The 13,989-nt window shown below is 36.0% G+C and overlaps 1 protein-coding gene across 1 annotated transcript; it reads left to right on the top strand.

Moving 5' to 3' along the window:
- The first annotated feature begins 6,608 nt into the window (after nucleotides 1-6,608).
- On the top strand, nucleotides 6,609-13,605 carry LOC137240180 (uncharacterized). Its single transcript, XM_067766119.1, has 2 exons — nucleotides 6,609-6,756; nucleotides 8,949-13,605. The coding sequence occupies exons 1-2, from the start codon at nucleotides 6,714-6,716 to the stop codon at nucleotides 9,251-9,253; spliced, it is 348 nt and encodes a 115-aa protein (XP_067622220.1). The 5' UTR covers nucleotides 6,609-6,713; the 3' UTR covers nucleotides 9,254-13,605.
- The last annotated feature ends 384 nt before the right edge of the window (nucleotides 13,606-13,989 follow it).

Raw genomic sequence — 13,989 nt, forward strand, 5'->3', positions numbered from 1 at the left:
CTGATAGGGCTTTCAGAGCTAGTACGGAATACTGTGCGCTGGTATTTGGTTTGGTTCGGATGTACCATAATTTGTCCGTACATTTTCTCAATATCGCTGTTGAAGACGTATTTGTATAGTCTCCAGCGAAGAATGAGAATCGTTAAGTCCGCTTGTAGGGTAGGGCCCGTATAAAAAACGTCGTTCCGTTTTCAGTCGGACTAGATGCGTTAAAAACAACGCGAACTTTCGTGGAGGTACTTTCTTCCTTGATGACGGCGTGATGAGGTAGGAAATAATGGTCAGAGGAGTGTGATGGCACGATGCTGTTGATCCTTGACATATGTCCTAATTCCTCGTATTCGGTCACAACTCGATTGTACTCCGTTTGTAGGGTAGGATTTTTTGCGAGGCGTGTCTCGTTCCGGAAGAACTGAGAGCAGGCTCTTTTAAGAGTTGGTCCTAGAGAAATGTTTGATGGAAATTTCCGTTTAAATGGTAGTGAGACAGTATATTTCCCTGTATTATCCTTTGTGGTTGTATTTCAATACAATTCGTCTGGATTTAGACGTTTGTTTTTAGGAGTTCTTCGAGCTCCCAGAAGGCGGATAGTTGTTTATCCAATGATAAGTCACTGTAGTAAGAGACTATTCGGTGTGTTTGCTCTTGAGCATCTGCACGGCCTGTAAGAATCTAGCCAAAAATAGTTTATTGTGCTAAGAGTGTACCAAGCACATTCTTCTGCAATCCGTTCAGAATTATTTGAGGGTAAATGTCCCTTCCGAGAACTAGATCCACTTGCTCATTTACAAAGAATCTTTTATCTGCCGACTCGAGATCTGGGAATGATTGCTTTCTCATCGCGCTGATCTGGCACGTTGGAAGATTCCCTGTTAGTTGAGGCAGGACAAGGACCGTTGCGTTCAAGGAGAATAATGGGTCAACTAGGGACCGCAACTCTATTGAATAAGATTCCTTGACCTGTGCAGAGAATGCGTTGGTAATGCCGGAAACTTGAGCGCGAATTTTCTTGGATGGCAGGTTAATTCGACGTTTAAGACGTTCGGTTATGAACGAGCACTCACAACCAGAGTCAATTAGGGCTCTAGCTGAAAAATTGATATTATTTTAATTAATGTTGACACGAGCAGTGCCTAGCAGTACACCTGTGGTTGTATGCGCATGACAAGATTGCACATTCGAGACTTGCTTCTCATTGGACTTTGAATTTTGTCTCTCCCTAGCCTGTTTTGATGTTGATGGGGCATCATCATCCGAATGCTTTGCATGCGCTGCTGTCCTTTGTTGAATTTTTTGTATATGGAGGAGCGTATTGTGTCGAGAATAACAAGTGCTGCAGTTGTCTGAGCTTGTACATTTCGACACAGTATGCCCAGACGATAAACAATTCAGGCAGCTATTATTGCTCTTAATAAAATCGACTCTACGAGCAGGTGAAAGTTTTAAGGAATTTCGTGCAGTTGCGTAGTTTATGCTCATTTGTGTGATACATTTTACAATTAAATTTCTTGACGCTGGTTTGGAAGCTGCCAACCTTTTTTTGTTGGGGTTCAGGAGTTGGTTTTGTAATATGAGGCTTAAAACTTTTTGAAGGTTTATTGCCTCTATGGCCACACACGTTTTCCAACGCAAGAAATCGGTCAGAAAGAAATTTATTCATGTCCTCCCATTTAGCTATCTCTTTCTTGTTCCCCAAAGACTGTTCCCAAAGCGAGAGGCTGCTTTCGGGCAATTTTTCAGCACACAGGTATACAAAGAGGGCGTCCCATAGATCTATTTTATGACCTTTTAATGATGTCATACAATTATTCAATTTTAATTGTAAATCCTTTATTGATTTACCACAATCAGACTCTATGGGCTTTATGCCGAAGACGGTGTCGAGTTGAGCCTTCACTCAACTACGCTTATTTTCATACCTTTCAGTTAAACTCTTCCAGGCAATATCAAAACCTTCATTAGTAACAGGTGCATTGCTTACAATATCGTTGGCCTCCCCTTGAGTTTTTTGATTAAGATGGAATAATTTCTCAATTGGGGCAAGGCCCTTGTTCGATATGTAAATGACCGTGAACATATCTCGGAATGTTGGCCACGACAAATAGTCACCCTTAAACACATCTGTATCGCACGGAGGAAGACGTATATTGTGTGTTGGGGTGGTTGGAGCTTCAGTCTCCTTGGTGCCCTTGGATAACTTGTCAGACAACTTACCCATTGCAGTCAAGCATCGTACATACGATTGGTATGGCAGTTTATATTTCTTTTTAATTGAAGAAATTTCTTTTGCTTGCAGCCCCTGAGTGGAGGATGTAGCTTCTTCATATGCAGCCCTTAGCTTCTCCCACATAATTTTAAATTCACCCTGCTGAATACTGAGGGATATTATGGAGTGGTCAGCTGTGGGTTGATCATTGAAATCCGTTTCGAATTCCAATATCGCTTCTGCTTTTTGTATGAAGGATTCCATTTTATATATGTATACAGGTATAAATTAAGGCAATTTAATGTTTACTTTAAATTTAATTCGCAACAAAAAAAAAAAACTACCACCTATATGACCCTAGAAAGAAAATTAATTGGCACCGTAATAAATGAGGAAAGTTTTTCTAATATGAACTTTTATTTGTTTCAGTGTAAATTAAATATGTACGCAGGTTCGCCACCCAAATTTCACAGGGATAAATGAATTTGTTTGTATTTATATGTATTTCAACAAAATAAGTAGACTTCAAATATATCGCTATTCTAGTGATTTTGTGGGCAAAATTCAAGAAAATATGCGAAAGTGAACAATAAGCGAAAGTGAACAATAAGCGAAAGTATAAAAAAATATAAGAAAAAATTCAGTAGTTACAAGTACCAGTGAATTTTTTGTTGGTTACGTATGCACATAAAACATTGTATTTTTTTTATTGTTGAAAATTAACAAAACTGAAGTACCCAAATGGAAGAATGGTTATGTGAAACAGAAAATAGTGCAATTTCAATTTAAAAGAAAATTTGCTTGAAAAAAAATTGCACTATGTTACCTTAAGCTGTGTGAGCTATACCTTACCGCGGGTCGGGGGATATAGCTGGTAGACAAAAGGCCGTATGAACACAATTCACTCTAAACAAAATTATTTGTCACCGTGCAAGTACCAGTGAATTTTTTGTTGGCTACTTATGCACATAAAATAAAGTGTAGCGTTGTTTTTGTTGAAAATAAACAAAAGTGAAGCATCCAAAGGAAAGTGTGGTTATGAGAAAATAGTGCAGCATCAATTTAAAGGAAAATTTACTTGGAAAAAAACTGCACTATGTTACCTTAAGCTGTGTCAGCTATACCTTACCGCGGGTGGGGGGATATAGCTGATAGACAAAAGGCCGTATCAACACAATTCACTTAAAAAAATTATTTGTCACAGTGCGTTTGAATATATATATATATATATATATATATATATATATATATATATGTAAGGTGCTTAGTTTGATGACTTTTTCATATAAGAAGTGCGCACTTCGGCTACTTCTGGCTACTTCGGTGACCGTCACCATTAGCCTCTCACGTAAAGTGCTCAGTTTGATGACAGTCATCAAAAGCAAAATCGAAGTATGAAATGCTCTGTTTAGTGACAGTTATTAAACTAGCCACCTTACCTGAGATGACGTGTTCGGTGACGGTTATCAAACAAAGCATTTTACCTAAAGTGAATAGTTTGATGACACTTCACCTATTGCAGTTCCATGACTGTCATCAAAGTGTACCTTCGATTCTTCTGAAAATGTAAAATTACTTTTCTTTTGTTTTTACGAAAAGTCGAACGTTTTAAAATAGTCCGAAAAGAACTTTAATGTCTAGTGGCGACGGATATTGGCCTGGATATCATATGCGGTACCAGGCTCTGGATAAGGGGCTGCTAATAGCCTTAAACTGACTATAGTTATCAGATATCGCACCTTTCAAGAGATGCCCCTGATTTTACTCATAGTGGAGGATCTAGAGAGGATAACTCGATAAAACCAGATGTGCCTACGGTACTTGTACCGAGCCCATTGGTGAGAGGACTCTATTTTGAATTGTAAAAATCCGCACTAAACTATGACTTTCGCATTCTATTGAACCATGATATGGAACTAGATTTGGATTTTAATGACTTCTGGGCTGATAGGTGCAGTAAACGGCCACCTCCGTAGATTGGATGAAACTCAATCGAAATAGACCGAAATATGTGTTTCAAGTCAGCTGACCTTTAATTTGAGAGCTGCTACCCAACCTAACCTAACTTAATTTTTAGTTCTAAAACTTAAAATCATTACTATTAGTACGAAATCTGAATTGACTTTCTGAATATGTTGAATGCACGTTTTACTACAGTTCAGAATTTTTAACATAATTTATGGAAAAGTTGCATATCATGTACATCAGCAATAATATTTAGTTATTCCTAAATATCTTTATAGATATTGCCTCTAACAAGCACAAAAAATGGTATTTCATGTCATGTGTGAAATCGAAAAATTTTAAAGGTTTCATATTTTTATTGGCGCATAGTCATATTCAAATTAATAAAGGTTTTAAATTTAGTTACAGATTTTTGACAAAATTTCCTATGAGCTATCTTTCAAAAATGCTGCAACTGAATTTAAGACCTATTTTACTATGACTATGACTACGCGGCATTTTATTTAAGCAAAATTTCCAAAACCGGTTGAGAGGCTAGTCTCAATATTAGATAACGCAAAAGGAATATTTTGTCTAAATCCCAAATAACATCATTTAAAAAGTTTGCATAATAAGAATTGATTAATATTATTGCGCTCGAAGAAAAATACTTGTTGTAGAAAAAAGTTTGCATCAAAGCGACGCCATATATTAAATTGCTTATGTAGAAATATTGAACGTGTTGCATTCAAATAAGTACCTTCAATAATATTGAGCCTGTAGCAGTACCCGTAGCGAATAGTTAATATTTTCGATAAATCGATATATTTGTGCATTCAATCTTTTGAGAGTGTTCCTTATTGAGCCTTCGGGTACTTTTGGGCTAAATCAGTTATTAAAAAATGTGGCTTTGGCTGTGTGCTAATCAGCAACTTTTTGCTCAGATGACAAATGAGGTGCACATTGCCAAATGCGTTAAAAACTGAAACTTTGACAGACCGAATAAAGATTTTGACACTTGAGATTTGGAAGGTCAGAATTATCATTAGCTTATGAGGCTTGGTAAAATTTTGACACCTAGAAAAAGGAAAACACGTGAAAAGAAAAAACTTGAATAAAACAGTGCGAATAAAACATGTAACAAAAAATCAAACAGGTGAATATTGTAGAAAATTTCACATATTATTTGGCGTAGTTCAATCAGAAATTTTTCACCAAATAGAAAGTTTGTACACCACATTTTTTCATAGAGTAAAATGTAACTTATTGGCACACAGCCGGTGTACTCAAGTTGTAGTTTTATCTGTGTGAAATTACAAGGAAAATTCTCACATTTTACAAATCAAAAACACGAGCAATGGCTCTATTTTTCAATACATCCAATTGTGTTCTCATGGCTTTCGTTTTTCTTTTCATCCATTTGTACTTTGTTGTTTCCATTATTTATATTTCTGCGAAACAATGTATGTATGATTACATGACCAGTTGTCAAAATTTTACCTGGCCCCATAGGCTAGTGAAAATTATGGCGCCCCAATTCACCACGATAAATGTCAGAGTTTTCCTTCAGTCTGTCAAAACTTATCCTTTTATCCTATTTAGCACGTGGCCCTTGTTTGACCTTTCAGAGCTCGCACAAAAATTTCGTTTCGATTACAGTTGGCTGGATTATACTCCATATGAAAAGGCAGTTTACTCTAGTTTAGCTCATTCTTAACTTAACTAGCCAATTGCAAACGAAATGCTTCTTTGGTCCCTCTTCGTACTTCACGTTCTCTGAAGCAGCTGATTCGATTATTGGAGCTTCTCTTCGACGCGGAAGTGGTATCGGAACTCAAATCGGATGACGCAAAAATATAAAGAAAAAATTAAGACAGAGGCACCTTAACATGCGAAGCAACGCTAAACTTTCAAATCTGGCCAGTATTAGAATTATATAAAATATTTAGTTAAGTTGTTTCTGATAGATTACTGAAAAATCCAAGTCATAGAGCTCATCTTTATGAAAGTATTTATATAGTAATCCCAATACCTTGAGAATTCGAAAAATTTGCAAAATAATGAAAAAGATGCAAAATTGGTTGAAATCGACAATTGCCAATAATTTCAATCTACGTCACTTATGGAAATAATTTTGTATTTATTAAATTTGAAGTTTTGCATATCAAGACAGAATTAACATTCATCCAGGGTACTGCTTATACCAATGTTTGGGAACAAGCTTTTTTTATACTTAACCTGGTTCGGGTTCTGAACTACATTCCAAGTTTCAAGCTTGTAGCTTATCGGGAAGTTACTTAAATTTCAATTAAAAATGTCGTGCCAGCCAGCCTGTCATGTCAAGCTAAATAAAACCGTTTAAAAAGAACACTTTTTGGGTATTTGGGTGACCGTCGGGCTGGCAAAAGAACAAAGCTGTTGTTCAAATGAAAGTATCGAATTTCTTTATGGCTTCGATATTACTTTCCAATTACTAACCAAACAAGAATTTTTAATTGCGGAAGTGGGTAAAAAGAAGTGGGTAAAGTTGAAATTTTATATTTTATAACTTAAAAACTTTAAAATGCAGGAGATAGATATCAGTATGATGTTAGACGATGTTTTAGGTAAGTTAAGTGTAAAATTGAGAGATAAAGTAATTATTTACTTTGGTTTGACCAACGCAAGTTGTTTTGGAGATTCTAGCACACGCAGAAGCATCTATACAATTAAATCATGTTTTCTACTATCCATGGTACAAAAAAATTTTGTAACATGGTACAAAAAGTAATTTTTACAAGACGGTGCACCACCTAGATTTTATCAAAAATTACGAAAGGTGGTATCAAAAGACCCGTCTCGACCTCCGTTCTCAGAATCCGGAAGCAAAAATTAAATTTTTTTTGCTGTCAAAAGATATTAGCAAAAAATCGGCCCAAATTTTCATGTGGTTGTTGTTTTTTGCCAGATTTGTTGTAAACACACACTAATGCAGAAAGGTGTTCTGCACGCATTTAGTTTTGATCCCCAAACCGGTGTCGGACCCACCCACGGTTATTTTTTTAAATCGCGGCCGAAGGCCGCCAACGCAGAAAGGTCTTCTATGCAAAAAAAAAACTACCATATATCGAACTCTCTCGGGGTCATTTTACGGTTTTTTGTAAATAACTTTCGACAGGAATAAAATTGATTTCCGCTTTCGGATTATTAAAACGGAGGTCGAGACGCGTCTTTTGATGCCACCTTTGATATTTTTTGATAAAAATTAGGTTGTGCACCGTCTTGTAAAACGTTACCAAAAATTTTCACCAAGGTCTTACTTCTTTTATATTAGATTCGATTGGTGTTTTTATGCGAATTTCAGGACAAAATTGGGGTCTTGCAAAAGATACATTCAAAAATGTCGAGAGAGGTGTCAAAAGATGCGTATTGACCTCGACGACAATAATCCGGAAAACAAAAATTTTAGCTCGTACAAGAGATATTTGCAAAAGAAATTTAAAATTTTCATGTGGTTGTTGTAATGTTGATGCTTTTTTCGTACCCACAAACAATTTTTAACATAAGTGTTTTGCGCGGATACAGTATTCGTCTCCAAACCGGTGTTGGACCCACCCAGGGTAATTTTTTATAAACGCGGCTGAAGGCCGCCAATGCAGAAAGGTGTTCTGCGCAAAAATACTATGGATCCCACCCCCGGTTTCGGAGCACTCTGGGGCCATTTTTCGGGTTTTCCTTAATATCTTTCGAGAGAGCAAAAATTTTTATTTTCCGCTTATTAGTGTTGTCGAGGTTAATGCGCGCCTTTTGACACCAATCTCGATATTTTTGGACGCGTATTACCAGTGTCATGCTGTCATATAGAAATACCCAAAATACATTTGAGTAACTTCCCTAAAAGCTAGAATTTTGAAACACACTTCAGTACCCGGTGACGTTTTAAAATTAGTGGAAAACATTTGCTAGCTGGCAAAGGATCGTGAAAACTCCGAAAGTCGTCACAACGGGCAAATTTTGCTTTCGAGTTTTAATCTATGTAACCGCTCAAAGAGAATTTTTATTTTCCCCTTATAAACGGGAAGTATTTTCATTTGGACCTTTTTACTTCCCCAGATATTTAGAAAATCAATTTCGGGCATGCAGAAGTGTACCAAGGGCCTACCTATTCCAGAAAGTCTTATTTATGGTTCGATTTGCTTAAATTCGGTACAGGTGTAGCTCTTTGACCATTATAATATTTGAGAAACTCCTTTCCAGAAAATGGACCATGGACCCGCCTATTCCATATATGGTGCGATTGAAATATATTACATTTGCATCTCTTTGACCAGCCATATATTTCGGAAATTTTCCTTTCGGGAGAGGGCCCGGGGCCGACTTATTCTACAAAATTTTATTTTTGATCCGATTTGCTGAGATTCGGTAAAAGGGTACTTTAAATGTTACGAAAGTCAAAGAAGGTAGAAAACTCCATCGAAACCTATCCAATTTGCCATGTTTTGCATGTTTCAGTGTACATTTGGACAGATTTTCACCAAAATAATAAACTTCCTACGCAGGTTGTTTTGGAATATTGTATATTGTTTTGTAACATGGATTGTAGAAAACAATACAAATAAATAATTTTTTATTGTACGGACGCACACTTTGAACAGAAGCAAAATTTCAAATTACCGGTTTAGTGGAATTGATACAGAGGTCAAAAGCTACTTTTGATACCTTCCCCGACATTTTAAGACATGGTTTAACAGTTCTGAACCAAAGTAAAGAAATACCACAAATTCAAACTCTTGCTAAAAACTATTTCTAATTTAATTAGGTGATGCTTCACTTGAAGATGTAATAGAGGCGAATTTAAGCGACCTTGATAACCGCTATACTAGAACCCAAGGTTCAATAAATACAAAAGAATCAATAATGAGGACTTTGAATGACCCGGAGCTGAATGCAAGTTTAGAAGACAATGAGTTGGAGACTAATGTCGCTAGTTGTTCATCTTTTGAAGCACAACTTCAACAAACCGTACCAATTGCTGAATCCACCGAAAACGAGAACAGCCCGATTTGGAATTTGACAGAAACATCTTTGACTGAAAATGAAGGCGATAATTCTTTTCCCATATAGCTTCCTGTTGTTGCGGGTAATATGGACGATAAAGAGCTATGCGTAAAGAAAAGTATTTTATTTATTTATTATTTTTAGCTGATCTTCTTTAACCCTCTCCTTCCCAAATTAAGAAGCAGCTATAAAAAAATTAAACTATGTTTTTTTAATAGAAATAGTATTCGAAATGACCCTGTATTAAAATTTGTTTGGTACATTTGGCTCAGTGGGTGAAACAGATTGGTAGCCATATGGCTACCATGGGAAGGAAAGGGTTAAGGAAATATAGCTACAAACATTTTTTTCTTTGAGGAGTGTGGTACAGTGCAATAACTCCCGTGGCAAAAACAGGGAAATAAGGCCAGCCTAGATAATGCAATAACGCTCGCGGGCCTTATTGCTTGTTTGAAAAGTTTAATTTTTAAAAAGCAAACAACGTCCGCCGAGAAAAGGATATAACGCTCATGGCTTTATTTTTTTTAACTATATTGTCGCTACAGAGTTGCATAAGAAAATCATTTTATTATTGAGATACATATATTTTTTTCTTTTTTGCCTTCGTTGGTTGTGGGTAATGGTTGTATACCCCAGCGGGTTAAGGGGCCTAGAATATTCCCGCGGTAGGCATACCTGTCGTAAGAGGCGACTAAAATCCATTAACTTAGAATGTTCGACGTGGTCATATCAAATCGTTCCCGAGATGGTCGGGCCTTTAATGATGATATTTACCACAAATTACCGGATAAAAAGGACCATCCACATTGTTGGCCATGATTTTCACATTGGTCGTCGCGTGCGACCCTGTTAGTTTCTTAACTGTTTTGCATTGTGTGAAGAGTCTTTGTCGGCAACCTTTTTCTTTCCTTTTTCATTGGTGTTCACCCAATGACGTTTTAGTAGTTCACCTACTGTTCAAGTATAGGTGCCGATGGAAATAGCCAGTGAGGGAGTCGAGAAGACTTACCCAGGCCTGATAATCATATTGTCGCTGCAGAGTTTCGTAAGAACTAATCATTTCATTATTGAGGTAGTTAGCTAGTTTTTTTATATCACTAGTTTTTGGTAATGTTGTGTTTATTTTAACGATAAAGACATTCCGAAAATTTTGGAGAGTGTTATCGGCGTGATGGTCCTTTGCCGGATAAAGATACGGTACGTTCCGGATACTATCATTATAAGGTACTAGCCCGACCACCTCGGGAACGATTTGATATGACCACATTGAACATTCTAGGTCAAAACACCCCCCACGCCCCGGTTCGATGTGGAACTTGCGGTCGCCAGGGTCTCGTCTGATAAATATGTGTATGATATGTTCATATTTGTAACAGCTCACCTGCTGCTCTAGTATAGGTGCCGATGGAAGTTGCCAGTGAAGGAATCTTATGCACTGGAGTGCTGACCCATGAAATCAGCTATATCCACCTGATTTACCTCATCTCGACACCATTTTTAATTTTGGATTTTTTAACGTTTTTTTCTAATAAATAAAGTTTATCAGAGTTGCTTTCTTTACTCGAATCTTCTTCCCCAGATGAATGTATAATTTGTCTAATATTATCATCGGCATTAAATCCAGGCTTATTAGTGGAAATGTCGGAACACGATGGAATCAAATTTATTGTTTTCATCTGTAAATTGACACGCTTGAAAAATTTAACCACTGGCACTTTGATCTGCAACGCTTTCTTCATCCCCTTGTGCTTTGCGAAGTACGTTGGCAACACCCAGCACATCTCGTGATACAACCGATCGCATATAGTGGGATCTATGAATAGCCTCAGCTTGACCCATGAAATTGGCTATATCCGTGATTTTATTTTAGTCCATGTTATCTCCAGCACAAGTCGTTGCAATATGTTTTCTTAAATATGTACCACGTAGCCCTTCAGGGTATTCAGCGCCACATTCCTCTGAAAACTTTCGCATTAACTGGCAAGCCCGAAGATATTTAAACTTTCCGTCAGTGAAGCCGGGTATACCAAAAATTTAAGGGTTATTTGCTGGAACTTTCGCGGAGGTTCGGTGGGACAAAATCAAATTTATAGACGTTTCCATTTGCGAACTGAGAAGAACAGGAACAACCCGTCCCAATTTCCCCGTTATCATAAATATTGAGTGTTTTTCAGCTAAGTTTTTCTCCATTGCAGACAGTTTCTCATAAATTTCTGGGTTTTCCGCTTCTGATATTTTCTCGATTGCTTTCAGGTCAAGAATCAGCGCCCTTTCGATTTCCCCCGCTCGACGTTGGTTAAAAGTCTGAATAGATATTAATGTATATTCCAGAAGACTTATCCACGTCTGATAATGATATTGTTGCTGCAGGGTTTCGTAAGAACTAATCATCTTATCATTGAGGTGGCTAGCTAGTTTTTTATATCACTGGTTGTTGGTAATGGCTTTATTTGTTTCTCGCATTGGTCCTCGCTTGCGACCCTGTTAATGACATGACTGTATTGCATGCTGTGAAGGAACAAGTATTTGTCCACAACCTTTTCCTTTTCATCAGCATTGTTTTCCACCCAATGCAGCTTTAGAAGCTCGCCTACTGCTCTGATATAGGTGCCGATGGAAGTTGCAAGTGAGGGTGTCTTATGCACTCTCAGTCATTGGATCAAATCCTGAGATTACTCCTGCAGCCTTCACCATTGTTTTATAATATGGTGGATTATAAATTGATTTAAAATCTGTTATATCTGGATCGATATTCTTCATGGTAGCAAGCAGACGGCCAAGTGTCCTTAAACGATTTCGAATCATTTCCTCCTGCTGTTGTTAATAATATTAGTTTCCGAATTTCATAAATATAAATAGAGCCGCGGGCGTTACTTGGTAAACCTAGTTTTCTTTGCAATTATCCGCGTATGTATTAATTAGTTTAAGTAGATTTTCTCTAATGAAACATAAATACAATCCCTTTTTATTTTTTTGAAGTGTTTCTTATAAAAAAAAATAATATTTTGCTTAACAAAGTTTATTGTTAAAATATCTGCATGGATTTGATGCATTAAATTATTTCAAGATGATTTTCTGTTAGGAAACAGAACTACTAACTTTGTTTGAATTGTTCATTATAAAAAAGCGATACAAAATTTTGCTAAACCAGTTTACTGTCAAAATATCCGCATGGATTTGATGTATTGAATAATTTTAAGTTCATCTCTTTTTTTTTTTTTTTAAAGAGCTCCTTACGAAAAATACATAAAAAGTCTTCTAAACCAAGTTTACTTTGAAAATATTCGCATGGATATGATTTATTAAATTATTTTATGTTGATTTTCTGTAAAGCCCGATATCCAGATCACAAGAAAACGCTTGTAAAGAAAATGAACAATAAAAAAGTTGAATACATATTTTCAAATAAAAAGTCTTCAAGTTTGGCTTACAATGGGGAAAATAAAAATATTTCTTGAGCGTTTTCTTATGATCTGGATACCGTGCTTACAGAGGCATAACTACTAACTTATTTTTCATTGAAGTGTTCCTTATACACACATATATGAACATGTACTTGCGTAATTTTTGTCTCATTAATTTTATGAAAAATATAAATACTATTTCATATAACATAGTTTTTGGCTTCATTAGTTGTTTATGGTTCCAATGTTTCCACAGTTTTTACAGAAATAACTAAGGCGATAAATATAATTATAATTATGATGGTGTATTATGTGATGTCGTCCAGCGACTTGAGAATTTTTTTCATTCATCAATTAAAATTGGCAGAGCCAGCTGTTATTATTGTACAATTATCGGCGTCGTGAAGTGTTTCTTCTAAAAAATATTTTGCTTAACCAAGTTTTTTGTTAAAATATCCGCATGGATTTGATGTATTAAATTATTTTAAGTTGATTTTCTGTAAGGAAACATAACTACTAACTTTTTTTGAAGTGTTCATTTTAAAAAAGCTATACAAAATTTTGCTAAACCAGTTTACTGTCAAAATATCCGCATGGATTTGATGTATTGAATAATTTTTTCTTTAAAGAGCTCCTTGCGAAAAATATATATAAAGTTTTACTAAACCAAGTTTACTTTGAAAATATTCGCATGGATGTGATTTATTAAATTATTTTAAGTTGACTTTCTGTAAAGCCCGATATCCAGATCACAAGAAAACGCTTGTAAAGAAAATGAACAATAAAAAAGTTGAATACATATTTCCAAATAAAAAGTCTTCAAGTTTGGTTTACAATGGCGAAAATAAAAATATTTTTTAGCGTTTTCTTATGATCTGGATACCATGCTTACAGAGGCATAACTAGTAACTTATTTTTCATTGAAGTGTTCCTTATACATACATATATGAACATGTATGTGCATAATTTTTGTCTTATTAATTTTATGAAAAATAAAAATCCTATTTCATATAACATAGTTTTTGACTTCATTAGTTGTTTATGGTTCCAATGTTTCCACAGGTTTTAGGGCAATAAATTTTCGTTGTTAATACTAGTGCTAAGGCGATAAATATAATTATGATGGTGTATTATGTGATGTCGTCCAGCGACTTGAGACTTTTTTTCATTCATCAATTAAAAGGCCGAAGCCAGCTGTTATTATTGTACAATTATCGGCGTCGGAAGCAATTTTAACTCTTGAAAAATGACATCCCATGGGCGAGAAAAATCCCGAGTCGGAACATGGAACCAGAACCGGTTCTGTGTCAGTTTATCATGTACAAAGGATCGGGGTATTCTGGATTAGATCCCAATATTTGTCCACCCCGAAGTTGTGAAAAAACTTTTGAGGCTCCT

This window comes from Eurosta solidaginis, chromosome 2 (genome assembly GCF_040869045.1).
Source record: "Eurosta solidaginis isolate ZX-2024a chromosome 2, ASM4086904v1, whole genome shotgun sequence".
Lineage (NCBI taxonomy): Eukaryota > Metazoa > Arthropoda > Insecta > Diptera > Tephritidae > Eurosta > Eurosta solidaginis.